Here is a 22,651-nt window from a genome sequence, read left to right as displayed (position 1 = left end):
ACTCCTCTTTCCATCTGAGGAGCAGGTGAGTGCGCCCCCATCCGCGTGTCCTTTTTTGTATTTCTCCCCCCCCCCTGGCCCCGCGTTGCCCCGTGGTCTCCCTGCCTCCCTCTTCCGGAATCCTTCGCCCGCCCGCCTCCCAGCCCGCCCCCCAGCCCTGATTGGTCACCAAGTTTTAGCCTTGCTGGGTCTAGCGACCCGTTCCACTGCACCTACTCCTCTTTCCATCTGAGGAGCAGGTGAGTGCGCCCCCACCCGCGACCCCTTTCCGCGTGTCCTTTTTTTTGTATTTCTCCCCCCCCCCCGACCCCGCGTTGCCCCGTGGTCTCCCTGCCTCCCTCTTCCGGAATCCTTCGCCCGCCCGCCTCCCAGCCCGCCCCCCAGCCCTGATTGGCCCTGACAGGAAGATCTGCACTCATTACCAGTCCCTCCAGGGCAGCCCTCTGCCCGGCAGCCCATCAGCTAAGGACCTGAGGCAAAGGACGGCTCCTACAGAGAAGACTCCAGGTTGTATCTGCAGGTATCAGCAGGAGAAGCAAGAAGCCAACATCAAGTAAGTGTGGAAAGGGCGGGGCCAGAAGCAATTACCTCAGGCCATACTACCCTACCACTCAACTAACAAAGCATCGCCACTGTAAATCCACTAGATTTGCATTCTGAAACTCTGCCCTCTATATGTGAAATATGCATTTGGAAGTTGTACCCAATAACCTATAAGTGTATTTAGAAATTGTGCCCAATAGCCTCTCTCTGAACTGCGCCCAATAGCCTCTCTGAGGAATATTGCATTTAGAAGTGTTATCTAGTGCATTCAGTAGTGTCCCCAACTGTATTTAATAGTGCTCCCAATTGCATTTAGGTGTTGCGCCCAATAGCCTCTTTGAAGAAAGTTGCATCTAGAAGTGTTCCCAATTGCATTTAGGTGTTGCGCCCAATAGCCTCTTTGAAGAAAGTTGCATCTAGAAGTGTTCCCAATTGCATTTAGGTGCTGTGCCCACTAGCCTCTTTGAGGAAAATTACATTTAGAAGTGTTCCCAATTGCATTTAGGTGTTGCGCCCAATAGCCTCTTTGAAGAAATTTGCTTCTAGAAGTGTTCCCAATTGCATTTAGGTGCTGTGCCCAATAGCCTCTCTGAGGAAAATTACATTTAGAAGTGTTCCCAATTGCATTTAGGTGCTGTGCCCAATAGCCTCTCTGAGGAAAATTTCATTTAGAAGTGTTCCCAATTGCATTTAGGTGTTGCGCCCAATAGCCTCTTTGAAGAAAGTTGCATCTAGAAGTGTTCCCAATTGCATTTAGGTGTTGCGCCCAATAGCCTCTCTGAGGAAAATTACATTTAGAAGTGTTCCCAATTGCATTTAGGTGTTGCGCCCAATAGCCTCTCTGAGGAAAATTATATTTAGAAGTGTTCCCAATTGCGTTTAGGTGTTGCGCCCAATAGCCTCTTTGAAGAAAGTTGAATCTAGAAGTGTTCCCAATTGCATTTAGGTGTTGCGCCCAATAGCCTCTTTGAAGAAAGTTGCATCTAGAAGTGTTCCCAATTGCATTTAGGTGTTGCGCCCAATAGCCTCTTTGAAGAAAGTTGCATCTAGAAGTGTTCCCAATTGCATTTAGGTGCTGTGCCCACTAGCCTCTCTGAGGAATATTGCATTTAGAAGTGTTATCAAGTGCATTCAGTAGTGTGCCCAACTGTATTTAATACTGCTCCCAATTGCATACAGGAGTTGCGCCCACTAGCCTCTCCAAGGTAAATTGCATTTAGAAGTGTTCCCAATTACATTTACGCGCTGCGCCCAATAGCCTCTCTGAGGAATATTACATTTAGAAGTGTTCCCAATTGCATTCAGGAGTTGCACCCAATAGCCTCTCTGAGGCAAATTGCATTTAGAAGTGATCCCAATTGCATCTAATATTGTGCCCATTAGCATTTGATATTGTACCCATTAGCCTCTCCAAGAAAAATTGCATTTTGAACCGTTCCCAATTGCATTTTAGGTGTTACGCCCAATAGCCTCTCTGAAGAAAGTTACATCTAGAATTGTTCCCAATTGCATTTAGGTGTTGTGCCCAATAGCCTCTCTGAAGAAAGTTGCATCTAGAAGTGTTCCCAACCGCACTCAAGAGTTGCGCCCAATAGCCTCTCTGAGGCAAATTGCATTTAGAAGCAATCCCAATTGCATTTGATATTATACCCATCAGCCTCTCTAAGGAAAATTGCATTTAGAAGTGTTCCCAATTGCATTCAGGAGTTGCACCCAATAGCCTCTCTGAGGCAAATTGCATTTAGAAGTGATCCCAATTGCATCTGATACTATACCCATCAGCCTCTCTGAAGAAAGTTGCATCTAGAAGTGTTCCCAATTGCATTTAGGTGCTGTGCCCATTAGCCTCCCTGAGGAAAGTCGCATGTAGAATTATTCACAATTGCATCTAGCTGTGTTCCCACATTTAGGTATTGTGCCCATTAGCCTGAGGAAAGTTGCATGTAGAAGTTACACCAATCATGAGCGCTCCCACTCAACCAGAATCAGTCAGAAACACCACCCATGGACCACCCCCACTCTCCGATCTGTCCCCCGTCCCCTCCCGCCGCACCCAAACCCCCACACCCTATCTCGCACCCCCTGCTCTTCCCCTCTCCAAACACCAAGCAAGGGGGGCACGATGGCGAGCCACCCACCCCAAGACCACTCATCCTCTGAACCCCACCCCTGACCCACCAGCATTACCCATACCCGCTCCCCCCTCTATCCTACCTGTCTCACCCCACCCTGCAACCACCCAACTCCCGCCCTCCCCTTATACCCCTGCCACCATCCCCACTCGACCTCACCCCTTCCCCTCCCTAAAAACTGCACGGCTAGCACTAGCAAGAACCGAAGCTGCCTCTCACTCACCCTCCGACCCCCCCACTCTCTCCCACACACCAGCCGCAGCAAGGAAACTAAAGAGGAAACGTTCCTGGTCCCCCTCAATCTCACAGCACTCCTCGCCCCCCCTATCTCGACCAACCACATCTATCCCGCAATCCCCCCTATCCCCCGCGGCCTCCCCCCACCTGAAACCCCTCTCCCTCGACTTCTCATCAGCTGCAACTGAAACCCCTTACCGTCAACATCCCTCTTTTAAATCCCCCTTCCAAATCCCGATCATCCTACCACACGCAGCCTCCCAACCCCTCCCGAAGCCTGCCAATCTCTCTGCTCGCCCACTATTCCCATCCATCATCACCCAACCCACCCTCCCCCACCCAAACCCTCCACCACTGCACCCTCACCCCCCACCACCAAGATCATCCCCGACTGCCGATGTGAACTGCATCCTATTTAACGCCCGATCAATAGCAAAAAACAGACACTCCATCTTTGACCTCACCTCTGACAAACCAGACCTAGTTTTCATCACTGAAACCTGGCTCTCTGACGACTTCGGCCCAATCGCCCACGAAGCCTTTCCACCCCAACTACTCCCTCATCCCACTGAACCGTCCGTCCAGGGGAGGAGGGCTAGCATTCGTCTTCAAATCTCTCTTTCGCGCCTCAATCATCAATAACCAACCCTCCATTCCATCCTGCGAATCTCTCCTTGTTAAACTATCCCTATCACCATCGCTCTCACACAGCTTCCTAATAATCTACAGGCCCCCAGGCTACGATAGACACTTCGCAAATAACCTGTGCGACTCTATCCCCACCCTCCAAATAAACCATCCCAACCTCACCCTTCTTGGAGACTTCAACATATGGCTCGACATCCCCACCAACCCTATGACATACTCCCTGGTTGACGGATTAGATGCAATTAACCTCCAACCCCACATAAACGGACCGACCCACTATAAAGGACACACTCTCGATGCCATCTTTAGCTCCAACAACCTGATTCAGCTAATGCCGCCCACCCCTATCATCTGGTCTGATCACTACATTCTCTCTTTCACCATCCACTCACCCGAACCCCACCCCCTACTCGCATCCGAACCTCCGAACATAGGCAAATGCTGGAAGAAACTAATAATCACCCCAGACCTAGCCGAGGTTCTCCTCCAGTCTCCACCACCAGCCTGCCCTCTCAACAACCATCTCACCCCTGAAGCCCTTGATTCATGGCTTAGCGCATCTCTGATGCGCCTCACCCCCCCCTGCAAACCATCAATCCGCCGTGGCCCTTTCCCCAGATGGTTCACTCCTGAGCTGAAGACCACTAAACGACTATACAAACACCTAGAACGCAAATGGCATAAAGAGAAAACCCATGAGAGCAGGACCACCTTAGCCCGACACCTCTATCGGTACAAAGCCGAAATCCGGAAAACAAAAAAGGCCCACTACAACTCCCGAATCCTAAACTGCAAAAACCCAAGCAAAGAACTCCACAAAATTATCTCCGAATTCACCAACCCAGCTTGTAACACAACCATCCCGACCGCATCGCAATCACTCTGACTCACTCTCTCTCCACTTCTACTCCACTGCTATAGAAGGGACAAATACTCTAACCTCCAAACTAGCACTCTTACAGCCACTAGACAATCCTCAGCCCTTACCACCCAACCCATCAGCTACACCCTCCACGCAACCAACGTTCGACTCCTTCAGTCCATTAACAACAGAACAGTTTCTCAAACTCCTATCTGCCCGCAAACCATCCGGATCACCATTGGACCCATGCCCTGCCACTACCCTTAAAGAAATCTTTGCCTCCACCTGTGCAGGAGAACACGCAAGATCTATCATAAATGCCTCCCTCTCCTCCGGTACCTTTCCAGACGCATTCAAATTGGCGCACGTCAAACCCCTGATTAAAAAACCCTCACTCGACCCGCTTGAGCCCAAAAATTACCGCCCCATATCAAACACCAGGTTCCTCGCCAAACTCATTGACCGAACCGCCTACTCTCAACTTAACGCCTTTGTTGAAGCCAACAAACTCCTAGACCCCGCCCAATCAGGCTTCAGAACTTGTCACGGAACTGAAACCACCCTAACCTCTATCTGGGACGACCTTAAAATGACTGCTGACTCCGCGGGATGCGCCGCACTAATCCTTCTCGACCTATCAGCCGCCTTTGACACGATCAATCACTCAATACTCCTTGATCGCCTCCACTCCCTAGGAATACGTGGAACCGCCCTCAAATGGATAGCCTCATTCCTCAAGGACAGGCACCAAATAACAACACTCTCCAACTTTACCTCCCAAGCCCGACCAGTTGACACAGGAGTCCCACAAGGAGCGTGTCTATCTGCCCTCCTCTTCAATCTCTACCTGACCACCCTCCCACCGATAATTCGTGCACACAACATCCTATGTTACAATTACGCCGATGACACACAACTGATTCTAAAATTCTTGAACACGAATCCTAACTCACAACCTGACCTGGCATCCTGCCTCCTTAACATTGAACGCTGGATGACCCAAAACCACCTCCTGCTAAACCCCTCCAAAACAGAAATCATGGTGTGCGGCAACCCAGATCTTCTCCCGCACCCTCTTCCCTGGCCAACCGCCATGGGCAACTCACCGATACCCTCCAACACAGTGAAAAATCTTGGATGCACCCTAGACTCTGACCTAACACTCTCGCGCCAAGTCAACAATGTCTCAAAGTCCTGCCACTACCACCTCAAAAACCTTAGGCGCATCTTTCCATATCTATCATTTCCTAACAGAGTCTCTGCGGTACAATCAATCATCATCTCACGGCTGGACTACGGCAACCCCCTATACCTCGGAATCCATTCCTACCAAATGAACAAACTTCAAAGAGCACAAAACGCGGCGGCCAAAGTGCTACTTGCGCTTGGTCCAAGAGACCACGTATCCCCAGCCCTCAAGACACTCCACTGGCTACCAGTAGCCCGTAGGGTAGCTTTCAAAACCTTATGCCTCACCCATCGAGCAGTACATAAAACTGGACCACAATATCTTCAAGAAAAACTAATAGCTTATCACCCCACTCGCACCCTCAGATCAAGCACAGCCGGCCTCCTAGTAATTCCTAAGACAAACTCAGTCAGGTTGGGCGGAGCATCATTCTCAGCCCTAGCCCCAACCCTGTGGAACTCTCTCCCACCCCACATCAGGCTAACCGAGGAGCTAACAGCTTTCCGCAAACTTCTGAAAACCTGGCTCTTTCCCTAAAACCTACCGGTTCCGTTCTAGCATCATCAAAATAACACCGACCCAGCGAAGCACCCAAAGCAAAACCAAATGCAAAAACGTATTGTATCAAATATTCAGAAAAGAAATTAAAGCGAGTAATGTAGATGCAAACAGTGAAGTCAATAACACAAATTGACCACTGATAAAAGAAAAATAGAGCATGGACGAGCTTGGAAAGACGATGAGTGTGATGAACAGATGATTGAGAAGGACGAATGAATAAAGATGATTCTAGACAAGTATAAATGAATGTGTAGGATGAAAGCGGTTGACTGGTACGTCTGGCAGACGGTTGGGTCTGGAGACCCGATAAATAATACGAGCAAAATCGATGGGGATGACGGATGAGTATATAAACCAATTGACTGTAGAAAGCGGTCCAAGTATGAAGAGCGGCTATGTGTAGAAAGTGGAGGAAGGTGGAGAATTGGAAGAGCATACAGAGCGAAAGAGCTTGTTGATCGAAGAGAGCATACAGAGCAGAAGAACGTCCAGAGCAGATGCGCACAATGAATAGAGAAAAGTATCGGCGACTAAATGGGGGAGCGACAGGGTGTGGAAGAGCGGAAGAATGTCGAAAGCACAGGAATGTGTAGGGTGAGAGGCCGGAAGTGGGAGACCGACTGAGCACCGACGAGTGGAATGCGCGTGGAAGATGAACGCTGCTGACAGATGATTACGGAGGGCGGATGACTGTGGAAGGCGGATGACTGTGGAGGGCGGATGACCTGGGTAGGGCGGATGACCTGGGTAGGGCGGATGACCTGGGTAGGGCGGATGACCTGGGTAGGGCGGATGACCTGGGTAGGGCGGATGACCTGGGTAGGGCGGACGACCTGGGTAGGGCGGACGACCTGGGTAGGGCGGACGACTGGGTAGGGCGGACGACTGGGTAGGGCGGACGACTGGGTAGGGCGGACGACTGGGCAGGGCGGACGACTGGGCAGGGCGGACGACTGGGCAGGGCGGACGACTGCGGAGGGTGTGTGCCTGTGGAGGGTGTATGCCTGTGGAAGATGACTGTGGAGGGCGGATGTCCGCTGGAAAGCGGTAATCTGTGGAGAGCGGATGACGGTGGAGGGCGGATGACGGTGGAGGGCGGATGACGGTGGAGGGCGGATGACGGTGGAGGGCGGATGACGGTAGAGGGCGGATGACGGTAGAGGGCGGATGACGGTAGAGGGCGGATGATGGTAGAGGGCGGATGATGGTAGAGGGCGGATGACGGTGGAGGGCGGATGACTGTGGAGGGCGGATGACCATGGAAGACAGATAACTGGGAAGGCGGACGACTGTGGAGGGCGAATGCCTTTCGAAAAGGGGTATGGATGGAGGAAGACTGTGGAGAGCGGTTGCCTGGGAAAGATGTGTGTGGAGGGCGGATGCCTGTGGAAGATGAGTGTGGAAGGCGGATGACCATAGAGGGCGGATGACTGTGCAAGGCGGATGTCTGTGGTGGGCGGTTGTCTGTGGTGGGCGGTTGTCTGTGGTGGGCGGTTGTCTGTGGTGGGCGGTTGTCTGTGGTGGGCGGTTGTCTGTGGTGGGCGGTTGTCTGTGGTGGGCGGTTGTCTGTGGTGGGCGGTTGTCTGTGGAGGGCGGATACCTTTGGAAGATGAGTGTGGATGGCGGCTGACCGTGAAAGGCGGACGACTGCGGAGGGCGGACGGCTGCGGAGGGCGGACGGCTGCGGAGGGCGGACGGCTGCGGAGGGCGGACGGCTGCGGAGGGCGGACGGCTGCGGAGGGCGGACGGCTGCGGAGGGCGGATGGCTGCGGAGGGCGGATGGCTGCGGAGGGCGGATGGCTGCGGAGGGCGGATGGCTGATGGCTGCGGAGGGCGGATGGCTGCGGAGGGCGGATGGCTGCAGAGGGCGGATGGCTGCGGATACGAGTCCAATACCCTCTCTGATGAAATGATTTTAGAACTGTTCCCAATAGACTGTATGGAAAATTGTACTTAGAAGTTCGCCCAGTTCCCTCTCTGGGAAAGTTGCTTTTAGAAGTTTGCACACTGAAAGAGCATATAACCCATCACACCACACCCCACGCTTACTCTCTCCTTACATCACCACTCAACTAGAACACAGAGATACTATGACACCATTCGGTATAATCTGTTCTCATACGAACATCCACCGCTTACTCCACATCACTCTATGTAAACACTGCTGGTCCCACATCCCCAGCCAGGCGTTTTCCTCAGGCCTAACGCAGCCACATCCGTTCCGGATAAATCCTGCCAGAACGAACACATTCTCCTGATCTCTCAACCACCACACCTACCGATAAGAAGCAGCTATTACACGTGTACCGCACAAGCTGCACACATATCCGGTGCTCACACGCACCTTTTGACTCTCCCTACTCTCTCTACTGATCTGAACTTCGGTTCCCAAGGGCGTTCAACCTACCAGCGCCTTCAGACCATACCAATGGTATATAAGGCGCTATATAAGTGCAAAATAACAATAACAATAACAATAACAAACACTGTCCGTAATGGACAGATCAACCACCCTTTTCTGTAAAATACAAGGAGCGATTGCGGTAGTTCCTGTTAAATACTCCAAACCTGGAAGCTGCTGACAAGTCGACCACTTGACCTGAATCCGAAGAGGAAGATTAAGAAAACAGGGCTGAGACTATTTCAAGCGTCCAGAGAGCCTGCAGTGACCTGGGGACAGAAGTCAGGCAAAAAGTGCTGGCGGTCTCGCAGGTAGAGGGGGATTGAAAAGGCTACCTAAAAAAGCACTGATAGTCTTATGGACGGATCAGTCGCCCCATAAAAAGTAGCATAACGGAAGGGTAGTACAGCAGTAGGCTTCACCCACATCCAAGAAAGTTAGGTCAGGAGCAAAAAGAATGGGTATCTCAGACGTCAATGGAAGCGAAGAAGCAAAATAAATCTTTCCTAATACCAATAAAAATGTGTACACATGGGGAAAGCCAGAAAGTAGGACGAGGGAGTTCAGGACATCCATTAAGAGGGACGTGGGACAAATGTTTGATGTGTTCTAATAGGAGGATAGGAAATATATAGCAAGAGATAAAAGGAATTATATGGGATTGATGAACAGGAGGTAAGAGGCAGGAAAGCGTGCAAAACATAAAACTCTCCAATAAAAGGGTCTAATAAAAAAACATGGTTTATCCAAGAGCAGGTATCCATTACAGATTTACAAAAATGCCTTGATACGTACAACGTGCCGAGTTTATGGAGTCCAGCAAATGCTTCATTGGAATCTTCTATGGCCCATGATATTTCATTGTTTTTTAAATCTCTGTAAAAAAAAAAAAAAGTTGCATGACACGTTAGTTTTTGCCCCTTTTTTTCTTGCAAGACAGATGCATTACTTTTATGTGCACTAGGTAGGGCTACAGTATCTTCATTAACACCATCAAAGTGTTCTACTAGCAATTCGCTTTTTTACAATATAGGGGGTTATCCGTCAGGCGAATGCTGGAAAGAGGTCGAGTGATGTAATGACAGCCACCTCCTCTGAGGAATTCGACCATCCGCACGGTGGGCGTGCACTCGCCTGGGCTTTTTTGATGTTTAAGAAATTGAATGATGCGAGATCTACCTCGGAAACCTGTTGGGCTAATCCGCACACATTTTCCTATGCTCACCACACAACACACAGACCTGTGTACTCTGGGTTGGGTGGACAGCCTACAGACACCCCCCCCCCCCCCAAACCTCTGCCTCCAACCCCACCCCCCCCCAGCCCTCCCTGTTCCATTTTATTGGAATGCGACAGCCCCTAGTACACAAAAGCATCTCAAGAGAAGGCCAACCTTCCTCCGGCCAGGGTCAGCCTAATTAACTATCAAAGGCTCCATGGATCTGCCCTGCCCATTGTCAGACCTGCTGGTGGCAGCGCATCCTGATGTGTTAATTGAAGCAGGCCTGCAAGAGGACTGGTCGCAAAACTGACAAAGGACAGGAAGCACCAACACCTTTGGTAGCACTGATTTTCTATAGTCTGACTTAGTGGACAGGTGTACAGAAGGCCAAATTATATTGAGACGGGGACAAATCTGGGGAGCTGTAGCCAAACCAGTTCAAGCTAGCAGTGACAAAAGATCTAGGCTAAGTCTCAAGAGGTGGTGAGCTTGTTAAGGGTCCACAATGGTAATCACAAATTACACGTATACAGTATGTATAAAAATACAGTTATTTATGGCCAAATATCACTATGAAAAAGAGACTAACAGGTAGAAATATTATATATACATACATATACATACACATATATATACATATATATACATACATATCTATCACTGAAGTACGGCATAACGCAAATCAAACCCCTGTAAAATAAAGTGCAAACCCACAGGTCCACCGAGAGTTAACCCTAACTTCTAAAGACCTTCCCTAAGTTGTCTATGGCCTTATGCCCAAAAGTTCAGGAAAGTTCAGACAGTCTGTAATGCATAAATAAAATAAAGGTAGGGTCTCTGGGATCAAGTGAACAGTTCCAAGGGTTGGAGAAAAGTTTGTTCTAGCTAATAGAAGTGTCACCAACTTTCAGAAGGCTTACGCGATCAAGCAAAAGCAAAGCCAAAGTATAGCAAAACTTTTGTAAGTTAGGAAACTTTGTTTAGGGGCAAGTAAGAACCTCTGTAATATGCCCCCCGTACTCAGATTCTTCCCAGGACGTGGCAGGTCAATGGAAAATCCGAGGTTGCTTAGCCTGCCGTCAGCCTCAGTCCTGGATTCACAAGGATTGCAGGTTCGAGCCAATATCCGGTCGATGTCTTTTGCTGGTGCAAAGACTCTTGGATGAAGGCAGAAAAACACGATGCGGGACCCCTCTCAGGACTGGACTGACGCAAGTAAGCTGTTTCGGACGGTGGTCACTGCAGCACAGCGATGCAAAGGGCCTCATATGTCGCAGTCAGACTTTCACTCCTATTTCGGGTCCCGTTGACGCTAGGATTCTGAGATTTCGCTGAGGTAAGTCTTGTAGGACAAGCCGAAGATGCCCCAAGTTCCAGGCCTCAACTTTGAACAGCAATGCCAGCATCACAGTAGCCCAAACACAGAGCTGGTCAGCCACAGGACGGTCCTGGGACACTTCAGACTGCTCTTCTTCGCAGGGCACCACTAAGGCGGCAGGAATGGATGTTCCCTCCAGGCCAAGGGTTGCAGCTCCCTTGCAGGACTGCCAGAGATCAAGAGCAAGACAGTTCTCCACTAGGACAGCAGCAGAAGTTGGTTGCCAGGCCTCCTTCAGTCGGGTCTCTGGCCTCTTCACGGGTCTCATAGCTGGGCATCAGTCTTGGCTCCTTCAGGTTACTCCAGGATCTCTGAAGAATGGGTGCAGGGTCCTCTTATTATTGTTAGGGTGAATTCTAATTTCTGTGCTAATTCCCTTCAGCTCTTTTACTGGACTTTAGGACTTTAATTATAACCCTAGTGTGAGTGAGCCCCTTTTTTCACTACCTCATGTATTTTGATCTGATTTGGATTATGTTTGCTTTTGGAGTCTGATAAACTGCATAGGCATCTACTTCTTGTATGGTGACACACAGCAACTGTTAGGCAAGTGAGCCAGGACAGCCAAGGTCAATTTGAACAATGTCTGGGGAGAAGAGGTACTTCTTAGATAGCATAAAGTCTTGCACAAAGTTAAGAGAGTTTATAGAAAACCACAGTTGGGCCACAAGCTGTTAGGCTTGTGAGGGGTAGAGCTGAGATCAGCTCTGCAAAAAGTAGCTACTGCAAGTCTCAAGTGAGATAATGCAAGCTACAGACACAAGAGGTAAGTAACCCTTAGTCAGCACAGTACTTTAGGTTAGAAGAAGAGGATCCAGCTGCCTTCTGTTCTGGTTGCAGTCTTGTAGATCCTGGGCTCCTGGGCCTCAGTCGAGAGGACATCTGGAGGACTCCTGCAGTGCAGTTCGAAGGTAGTCGGCGGCTACGGACTCTTTTCAGATCAGCGCCACTTCGCAGTTTCAGATACCAGCAAATAGCACCATTGCAGCTCTTGGGCAGTTGAAGGGTATTTTCCAATGTTTCAAAAGTCTTGGTAGAAGTGAAGAAAATCAAAGTAGGGCCACAGGCTGATTAGGCTTGTGAAGTAAAGAAGCTGGCAACAACTCTACACATGCAACCAAGCAACTCCAACGAGGACAAGTGGCTACACAACAAGAGGTACGTTCTTAGATTTTATAGTACCATTAGGTTGAACAAAAAGTGCAGCAGATGAATTCTGTTCCTGTGCAGCTCTGCAGATATCGCTGTTCCTGGGCCTCATCCATGGGGACAAGGTGGAGGACTTCTGGGGACTCCTGCACTGCAATGGGATCGATCACGCTCACAACCGGCAAACTTCAAACAAGTGGATGTTCGGTGTTTCAGCTCCTTGCGTCTTCCACAAATAGCAACAATACAGTTCCTGGCTGTCGCGATGGGCTTTCCTTGCTTCTGGGGTCCCGCACTCTGTTGAGGGGGCGCAGGCTCAGTTAGTCCTGCTTCAGTCCGAAGGATCTCCCTGGATTTCTTGGTCAGCTTAAAAGCAACGCACAAACTGGTGTTCCTCTCTGTGGCCATCCGGTTCCAGCACCGACTGCAGTAGATACTAGACTAGCGTTGAAGATGTCCAGGTGGCTTACTTTGAGTTGATTGCTCCCACCAACTCAAAAGGGAGAAGTCGTCCTTGCAGGAGCTTCTCGGTCGTCACGAAATTGGAGTTTCAGCACAGCAGCAGGGCTTCACCGGGCAAACCAACGGTCCAGGAGTTGCAGCAGGCGTCCTTTGGATTCCTTCGTCCAGTGGTCGACTCTGCCTTCCAAGAAAAAAAGCCTCGCCTTTCATGCTGCTTGCTCCCATTCATTCCAGCCTAGCTGTCAGTCACCCATCATGGTGGCTGTCCTTGCCAGATAGCCAGGGGGCCAATCACCACACAGTGGATTTCGGGCACCTACCTCACGTCCTGCCCCCACAAGACACCCTGGAGCCAGAGGTGGGTTTCACTTGTGAAGCCCGCCAGAGACAAAACGAACAAAGGGACCAAACCTGGTTTGGCGCACAGAGTAAATCTCAAGAAGTACTTTTCCACAAAGAAATGGCGAAAAAAGAAGACTGGGCCATTTTGACAAAAACGGCACCCATGGGTTATTCACCGTGGCTGCGAATGAAGCCTGCGGTAAAATCCCATAATGGTAGTAAAAAGTAAACCACTGCCACCAGCCATTCAGTGAGGAAAGGGTAATGTTAAAGGATATTTGTACCGCGCACTATCACCACCAGAGTGGTCCCCTGGCGCTCTGGCGGCTCTGAAAAAGGGGAGGAGGGGGGGTAGATTAGTGGGAATAAGCTGGAAAAGTGCAAGAGAGCAGTGATGTGCTGTTGGCAGCCTCAGCCCGGTGGGTCTGTTGGCTGGGCTTGGGGTGTTTTATGGTCGGTAGTCGTGTGCTGTTGTGCAAGTCTATGTGTGGTTTGTTTTGTTGTTGCAGTGTTGTGAAGTTTGTGCGGATTGCTGCGTTTTAGGTTTGTGGTTGTGTTTGGTTAGAGTTTGAGAGGTGTATGCGGAGGGACGAAATTGTTGGTTGGTTAGTTGGCATTGCTGTCCTTGCTATTATGGGATTCCATCTAGGTGTGGTACATGCTGAACATTCACATTTCTATCTAGATGCGATGCAAGCTTGAGTTCAGTTCCGTACAGGTGTGGCGCTAGCTAAAATTGACAAGTAGGTTAATATGCATCACAAGGCAACATTTACAATCCATTCACAGTGGTCACAAGTCTTCCTAAGTATGTTTTGTCTAGGCCTATGGCAGTCTATGCTATGGAAGGTAAAGTAGAGTGACAGGGGCTTTCTGGAGTACAGTAATTGCTCTACACCCCACCCATGCCACACACAGTTTTGTTGGTGTCTGCTGGCTTCCTTGGCTTCCCCTGCGGACACCTGCAGACACATCTTGGAGCCGCCAATGTAGGAGCCGCCATTTGCCTCGGGCCCTTAGCCGCAAGGGCTGCTGGGCAGAGGGGTGCCCAGGTCAAATACAGCATAAGGAGGGGTTAGCCAATGGGAGTCGGGGGGTGGGCACGGGAGGCTGGACACGAGGGGAAAGTTGGGAAAGGAGCATCACGGACATCACGGGCCGCGCTAGGGTGAAATGATGGGCACATTGGAATGCATGGGCAGCCTGGGGCGCAGCGCTTAGCTGATGGCCATGGTGGAAATGGCTCAGGAAGCGCAACGGCAGAGGGTGTAGGCCCTCGAGCCAAAACACATGGAAATAGCCAATGGGAGTCGGGGTGGGGGGGGGGGGTGGTCGCGGGAGGCGGCACTCGAGGGGAAAGTTGGGAAAGGAGCCTCACAGACATCACAGGCCGCACTAGGGTGAAATTATGGGCAAATTGGAACGCATGGGCAGTGTTCCACATAAAAACGTTGGACATAAAAATGTTACATGAGAAGCTAGACAAAGGGGATACTAAGTAATCCCTCCAGCACCCTGTAATAAGATGGTGTGTGCTGGGTCTAGAAAGTTACAAAATGTAAGTAAAGTCAATTTCACTTTACTGCTTTTGGAAACAGTATTTTATCCCAGAGAAGGTATTTAAACCTTGGGGAGATCTGGAAGACTTCCCTGTGTCACTGCATGAAGGTGCTGTGTGGCACAATGTAAAAGATGATGCCTATGAAGTTTGTCACACTCCACAACCAAAAGAGACAGCGTCTCACTCTCTCCAGGTTAAAGTCCACAGAATCCAGCAAGGTTGCTGGGGGTCTCTAAGGTGGAGGGAATTAGCACATTTCTCCCTAACAGCTGTCCTGGCTCCCTGAAGACTCTAACCTCCGACTGTGTTTTAACTATCCCTCCAAAAAGTCTCACATTCTTACTTGTATAGCTGGGAAAGGGTTAATATACATTGCATGGGGGGTGGGGGTGTTTCAAAAGTGCTTACCTGTTTGAGAAACGCGTGAACCATGGTTTAATTCCCTAACCTTTTCCTTTTGACACCAAACTCTGTATTGCTCTAAATGTACCAGTGATATATCAATGTCCACAGTGTCCTAGTTATTGAAGTCACCTCAGGGTGTAGGAAGAATCTATTTGCCATCCCAAAAGGGTACCTACCGATTTATTGAAACAGAGTGTGTATTTCTGTAGTATATACAAGTGTTACATATTTGCTCCAGTCTAAGGAAGATTTACTGAACAATTATTTATTAATTTAACAATCAAGAAAACTTGAGTTGAGCGTTATTGGATACTTGTCACTGTGAAACTATGTTGCAACCCTACAGCTCACATTGACCCCTCTTGAGATAGGCCTGGCTGCTCAGTCACTCTACCAACTTGTTTAGTACAGACCTAACCTTTGGTAGAACTATTGCCAAGAGGACAAGGCTGGTGCAGTCTCCCGCAGGGTACTACATACAAACTTGTCCAACAGTTACCAATAGCCAATGTGTGACACACACACAAGTTTGTGGATTGGGACCAGACAGTCGCAGCAGACTTCCCGTCATCAAACAACCCCAGTGCTTCTGCTTTCACAGGCACTGGAAGTCCATATAAGTATTTCCATGGCCACTCAGGACAGGAATAAGACTAAAAGACAAATGACCAAAGGAAAAGCAAAAAACCTTGTGGCATGGCCATGTTTGACCAGTAGCCACAGTTAGTAGCCAAACGTGGTAAAGACATTAAGGCTAAAACGAAAAGTACCAAAGAAATGACAAAAAATTTGCTGCTGCCACCAGCTTGTCCATTTAGCAGACCTAGACTAACCAAAAACTCAGTTTGTCTAGGTCAAAACAAACAGAGTACCCCATTGCACTGCATTGTAAGAAGCATTGTACAATGATTAAACGTTACAAGTGATAGGTTTCTAAAAGTAGTAACAAGACTAAGGGAAACAATGTTTCCCAGTATGGACAGCCTGAAGGACATGTCAGTTTCCCCATAACATATGAGGAAATGCTTCACTGCGCTGTAAAAAGAACAGGTCAGATACAAAAAATAATAAAAAAGTAAAACGTTTGGGGGGGTCCATAGAAGTGGAAGGAAATGTAAAGTAAAGAGGAGTACACCAAACACTCACAGTAAAGCTCATTTGTCTACGATTAGGGAATTGATGTGCATATGTGATGCCTCGGTCCCACAGATTTAAGTGCCCATTGATATTGACAGGGTTAGTTAATGACCGATACAAAATGGTATTCACATTGGAGAACTCCATCCCTTTCAATCAGTGATGTTTCTGATGAGGCTGTCTCATGGTTAGTATTAAGTGTAAGATGCATCTACGTTCATACACTTCACCTTCACTTACAAGCTGTTAACCCTTCCCTCAGAGTCCAATTGAGTTTCAGGTTGTTCTCAAAAACTTCATATACTTATATTTTAGGAAACACACTTCCATAGTGAAACTCTGATTAAAATCAGAGACATACATGAACAAATAAAATGCTGGTTCTTATATATAAAATAAAAATGTAAGAACAACACCTCATATGCACTATGACACTTCCAAAAGGACATCTCTATAGGGGAAAGGAAGAATACAGAATCACCTCACTATGTAAACAGATAATTGAAAATAAAATGTATGCAGGTAATCACATTTTAGAAACAAAGTGATTCTTTTTCAATCTGTACTGACAAAATCTCACTTACAGGGTTTTAAGAGTAGAAACTCCTTTAAAAACGCCCTCCGCTATGTGGGTCACTCGGTTGTCTGCTAGGTTTAAGATTTCTAATGAACTCAGCCCTACGAAGGCAGATTCATCCAAACGAGTCAACAGGTTGCAGGACAGGTCCCTGTAAAATGTAAGAATATGTGGTAAGGACAAACGTTTACAGCAGTAATATATATATATTTTAAAAAACATGTCATACATTTTTGAGAGCTTTGTAGGTGTATACCACTCCTGCAATATGTTGGGAGCATTTACAGTGGAATTTCCAGGTGGTCACAAGCAATAGTTCAAAACATTGAGAAAATAGGTACATCTGCAATAAAATGAAGGGCAAAAAGTGTCAAGACATCGTCAAATCAGAGCAACGTAATCACCAAGAAAACAATTTATGAAAAAGAAAGTATCCTTCTTGGGCAAGGTAAAAGTGTTCTTTTGGGAAAAGAAGGATGTTCCCATTGATTAATGGCTACGTGGTGGCGCGTCCATTCATTGGAGACAAGATCTGACCATTATGAATATGTGCGGGACATGGCAGTGCAGAGGGCGGCATAGGTCAGAAGGTGCCAACAGGATTTTAGGTGGAAGCAGGGACTGGCGAGCATGAACAGGACATCCATCAGAGCAGCGTTCGGCTGTTCTAGCTAGCATGCCCGTTAGGTTAGATTTTCATTACTAAATCTCTCCACTGCGAGACCGATCGCACTTTCTGCTAGGCTTGTGGGTTCATTTTCCATGTTCCTGAATGAGTGAATCTTTTTCACCACTCACCCTTTCTTTTACTCTTTTTATGGGTGTCATTTTGCTCACTCGCCAAAGTATGTTTTTGAATGTATCCTTTCCGATAACCTCTTGGATGTCTACACTTCATTATTGCAGCACACAGCACTTTCTTTCCAGTGTTGCTGGGCTACCCATAGGGCTTCTCTTTATCTTCTCTTGACTTACCTTGCAGAATTACTATTCACAAGGGTAGAGGGGGATTTTCATAATCTTTACACTTTATATAGTGAGACCAGCACTCCCCACCTTATGGGGAGTGCTGTGGAGATTCATGGTATCCCCTTTTCACTGTACCCTCACCAGCGTCCTTGACCGAGATATCAAGGCGAATCCCACCGTCGACAATAGTCTCTTCATCTGGTAGCTTGAAAAGGGCGCCAAATCCACAAAGCCGCGCAAAGCACTGAAGAATCCTTTGTTGGGAGCCCTTTCTGTCAACTGCTGCAAGTTCCTATACAGTGTACCTTCTTTCGTCACTACGACAAGCATCCTGAGATGGGCCCCTGTGCTGCTGCATCGTGAAGGCATACGTCTAAGCGCTTCCGTCACCTCTGAGGTACTGTGTGGCTGAGGGTAGTACAGTACTTCCCTAAACGCTCCTGTGTAACAGAGTTGGAATTCGTGTGTTTGGGAGTACACCCATACCGTTTGCCTGTGCCTAAAACTGAAACAAATCCAGCGAGCCTTCTAGGAAGTCCCTGAACACTTCCTACCAACTCTAAAGTCTGTTCAATAAGAAATCCCCTGGAACTCTGACTTTGCTGCATCTAAGCCCCGTGGTTAGGACAGTTTTTTTGAAGTCCAACTAAGGGCTTAGTGAAACCATTCAACTGAGACAGTACAAGACAATGCATTTTCTTAGCCATAAGATAATCCCTTTTTGTGATTAAAGCCTTGTTCAATTAATGTTCAAAAGGGGCGGGGGGGTCGCATTTGTCAGTCTCACAGAGTAAATTAAAATGGAAATGTGTTTGTGGCTTTTTCTGTCAGACATTGCAAGAAAAGTCTGGGACTGTGTAGAGTGCACGTTTTAGCCGCCTGGCCTTCACTGATAAATGTAGGTTAAATAACATTAAAAGGCAGGTCCTCCCATTCAACAAATTAAGAAAAGCTGTTTCAATATGGTTTCATTCCCTTAGCTAAATGCTAAAGACTGACAGCACTAAGCAGAGGTTAGTTGCACACGGAGTCAGTGTTCAGCCCTTCTATTTTTGTTAAAAGCACTAAAGGTATCTTTTAAAGGTTGTGCAAATAGGGTGACCTTTGTTGTAACGAAGGGCAGGTGGATTCTATGTTTAAGGACCTCAAACACATGTCGCTGTTCGTGAACTGGTGGATAAAGCAGGTGATTAAGCCATAAGCAAAGTAGAGACTCTTGACATGGCAATAACATCTGTCAAATATGCAATTTGTCCTGCCCTCTTGGGATTAGGTGTATTATTGTGTATGTAGTTTGAAAATATTTTCTTCTTCTGCAAATTAATAACAAATGACGTATGTTGATGCAGGCTTAGTTTTGTATAAAAAGCAGTCTGGTGAACCATTCAGGCACTTCAATTCTGCACTCACCATCCATTGGTAGTGGTTTGAACTGAGGTGTCTGCTTGAGTGTTTATTTTTATGTATATTGTGTATAAAAATTGACCTGCAATCTTGAAACCCTGTCTCATATGTTCTATTTTGTTTGAATTCTAGTGCTTAGAAGTCTCAACTCCACTCTTATTATAAGGCTGTGCCACTAGAGTATATGTTAGCCTAGACAGAGCAGCCAGGCTTATCTGAGGAGGGAGAGAGGGCTGTAGGAAGGTACACTGAACCTGTAATATACCAATGATTCAATAGAAACACGGACAACCAGAAGAATTATAAAAAAAGATGTTTAAATACAAGTAGGCCAAGTTAAGTGTTTGGGTAAGTACTGGTCATAGTCCAAGACATTTATAAAAACACACCACAATGCTTGAAGATACAGACCAAAGCATAAAACCTTAATGCCCAACAGTAATTCTAGGGTAGTCAGTCTTATCCTACACATTTAGTATAGAATACACCTATTCACGAGTAAAAACCATGAGTTACTTTTAGATTACTTTCTGTAATACAAGGGTAGTAGTCCCCCCTCAGTTATGCAGTGGCACGCAAAGAAAACACTATCAACCAACCCTGTTACCAGGATACTTTTTTGAACAGTGGAACACAGATTCAAGGAACAGTTTATACCTGTAACTACCTTTATGATAACAGTTATACTAGGCGAATAAGACCTTTTAGCGTAATATACAATTAAAGTTGCTTTTCAGCTCAGTGGAACACAGTCTAAGATAAGCAAGAACTCTACACTACTTTAGGATGCACCAGGCAGATCAAAGTCAGCTACACCTAAAGAACACTTTTCAAGAATGGCACTGTTAGTTAAGATTTGCATATCAATGATAAATCTTCCTGACCTGTGTAAATCCCAGAACATTTTGCTGGACCGATGGATTATTATTCCATATACCTCAGCGAGTGGGAAAATGTGTCCACACTCAAGTCTTTTACTCATTTTATGGGAGTCTTTTAAGACTCTCGATAGTGCTTTTTTAATTTTATCCTCTTCAACAACTTTTGTCACATACTGTCTATTGCTGCTGGGTTGCCCTTTTAGCTCCCCTTTTAACTCTCGGGCTAACCTTGTGTGAACTACACTTCCCAAGGGTAGAAAGGATCTTTGGATCCCTTTTACATTTTGTTAGTTGAAACCAGCACACCCCACCACCTTATGTGGAGTGCTGGGGAGATGCAGTTAACAGGAGAAAGGGGATACAGTGTAACATTTATGTTACAAGGACAAACTAACCTTGAATGGCAGGTGGTTGTGAATATTTGTATTCATTCAGTGCACCTTTACCGCAGGCAGATTCCACAACTCGGTAAATGCAACCATGGGTACTCATTTTACCAACATGGTCCCGGTCGTCTTTTTTCGCCATTTCAGTGTTCCTTGTCTATTCTTGTGCCTTTCGCTGACCTCGAGGGCGGGAAAATCCTTTGTTTTAACTGCATCTTCAGCAGGAGACCTCGGTCAAGAAGCCCGCCCAGGCTCCAGAGTGTCTGTGAAGGCAGGAAGTGAGAGGAGTCCAAAACCTTGCACCCCTTTGCTTCCAGCCCGGCTACGAGAATCCAGCTCAAACTGGGAGGCTGGCTGTCCTAAAAGAATTGCCAAACCCGAACCGCCCCCCTTGCCTCTCCTCCCCCCCCCCCGCTCCCCACTCCAACAAGTTTGTAAGTTGCATGGATGTTTGGTTGGCTAGGTTGTGGCATACAAGTCTGATCCTGGAAGCTGCAGAGATAGTTGACCACTGGAACCAAATCTGAAGAGGAAGATGAAACCGCAGTGGAGACGATTTCCAGCGACTTGAGAGCCTGCTGTCTAACTGGAGCCTGCTGTAGCACTTCCTTCCAATCAACCTGGGAGTCCCGAACACAAGGACTCCTACCCAAAGGCGGGTGATATCCACTAGTCCCAAGAAGACCTGCATTTAGAGCCATCCTACGCCGTATTGCAATCTTGCGGGGCTGCAATGACCAAATACCTGGGACCCGAACCATTGTGCGGTGCACAGTCTCCTGAAATCCGAATCTTGCTGAAACCCTGTGGGCTTTCTGCTGGACCTCCAGGGATTGAATCAAGTTCAAAAATGTATTTCAGCGTGCTGAACTTGGCAAACGATGAGAATCCGACCAGCGATATTCAGTCTTCTTCCTGGCTCATGATAGGGCACCAAAACCACAGAGCTGCATCCAGCCATGAGGAAACCCTTGCTGGAGCCTGCTCCCGTGATCCCTGCTGCAAAGGTTCTTCCAAAGTGCTATTGGACGTCTTCCTAACAGGATTATTTGGCTGCAGATCCTGGTGTCTTCCTGCTGCAACTCATCTTCTGTGCTGAGGTACTGTGTTGGCTGGGATACTTTACCTACCATAAGCCTTTGTGAGTTCTGTATAGCTTTGGGGTGTTTTCTGTGATTGGGAGGCCAATCCTCCTAGGTAGGTCTTCTCTGTAGTCCCTGGATCATCAACTAACTTTAAAGTGAAATGCTTACTTGTTTGAACAGTCGTCCTCTGAAACTCTGACTTTCCTTGCAACTGAACCCCATCTAAATCGCCTATAGCTGGCATCTAGCCCACTGGGGTCCCTCTACTGCCTCTGAGTGAACCCATGCTATACAATAAGGAGAGGACTGGAAAAGGAAAGTGTTCTGTCTTGAAAATAATAGCAGATGTTGGTTGGTGACACTGACTCAGTTCTTACTTACCTTGAATGTGTGTTGCACTGTGGGGCAAGATTGCGTGCAGTATCCTTTGGAAGACTACAGCACCCTTGACCTCCTGGAAACCTTGACCTCCTGGCAATAGGAACCCAACCTTTGGTATAAGTCTGTACTACACAGGTTGGTAGTGTGGCTGAGCAGCAAGGCCTCATCTCAAGAGGGGTCCAATGTGAGCAGTAGGGCTGTTACAGAGATTCACAGTGACAAGTATTCAAAAACTCTTACACTCAACGTTTCTTGATTGAACAATAATTAAACAAGCATTTCAATAAGCCTTCTTCAGAAGGGAGCAATATATGAGCAACACACAAATACATTTAGTTTCTCTAAATCAGCAAGTACCCATATGCCATGGTACACAGATGGTTCCAACACCCTGAGGGGACTATAATTAGGACACCGTGGACATTAATATATCACTGGTACATTTAGAGCAATACTGAGTTGGTGTCAAAGAAAAAGGGTTTACGAATACTACAAAGGTCAAACTAATATTCTGAAGCAGGCAAGTACATTTCAAACACCCAATGCAAAGTAAATTAACCCTTTCCCAGAGGAAAGCTAAAGAACAAAGTCACAGGTAAGTAGAGCTTTTCAGGGAGCCAGGCCAGCCAGTGTCATTTGTACAAAGGTCTAGGTGAACTGAAGCACTTCTTGCAGGTAAGTAAAAGTTTTGCACAATGTTTTAGAAGTCTTGGCAGAAACAGTAGAATCGAGTAGGACC

At 47.5% G+C, this 22,651-nt stretch overlaps 1 protein-coding gene across 1 annotated transcript in view; it reads right to left on the bottom strand.

Moving 5' to 3' along the window:
• Window positions 1-22,651, bottom strand: part of LRIG2 (leucine rich repeats and immunoglobulin like domains 2) — a 274,622-nt gene that overhangs the window by 122,669 nt on the left and 129,302 nt on the right. Inside the window, exons 8-9 of the mRNA XM_069633358.1 lie at window positions 16,814-16,957; window positions 9,369-9,449 (exon numbers count right to left, since the gene is read on the bottom strand). Coding sequence (XP_069489459.1) covers window positions 9,369-9,449; window positions 16,814-16,957 — 225 coding nt within the window. The remainder of the gene's footprint in view (window positions 1-9,368; window positions 9,450-16,813; window positions 16,958-22,651) is intronic.

Source organism: Ambystoma mexicanum, chromosome 13 (assembly GCF_040938575.1).
Source record: "Ambystoma mexicanum isolate Mex_15411 chromosome 13, UKY_AmexF1_1, whole genome shotgun sequence".
NCBI lineage: Eukaryota > Metazoa > Chordata > Amphibia > Caudata > Ambystomatidae > Ambystoma > Ambystoma mexicanum.
This window is presented reverse-complemented; position numbering and strand designations above follow the sequence as displayed.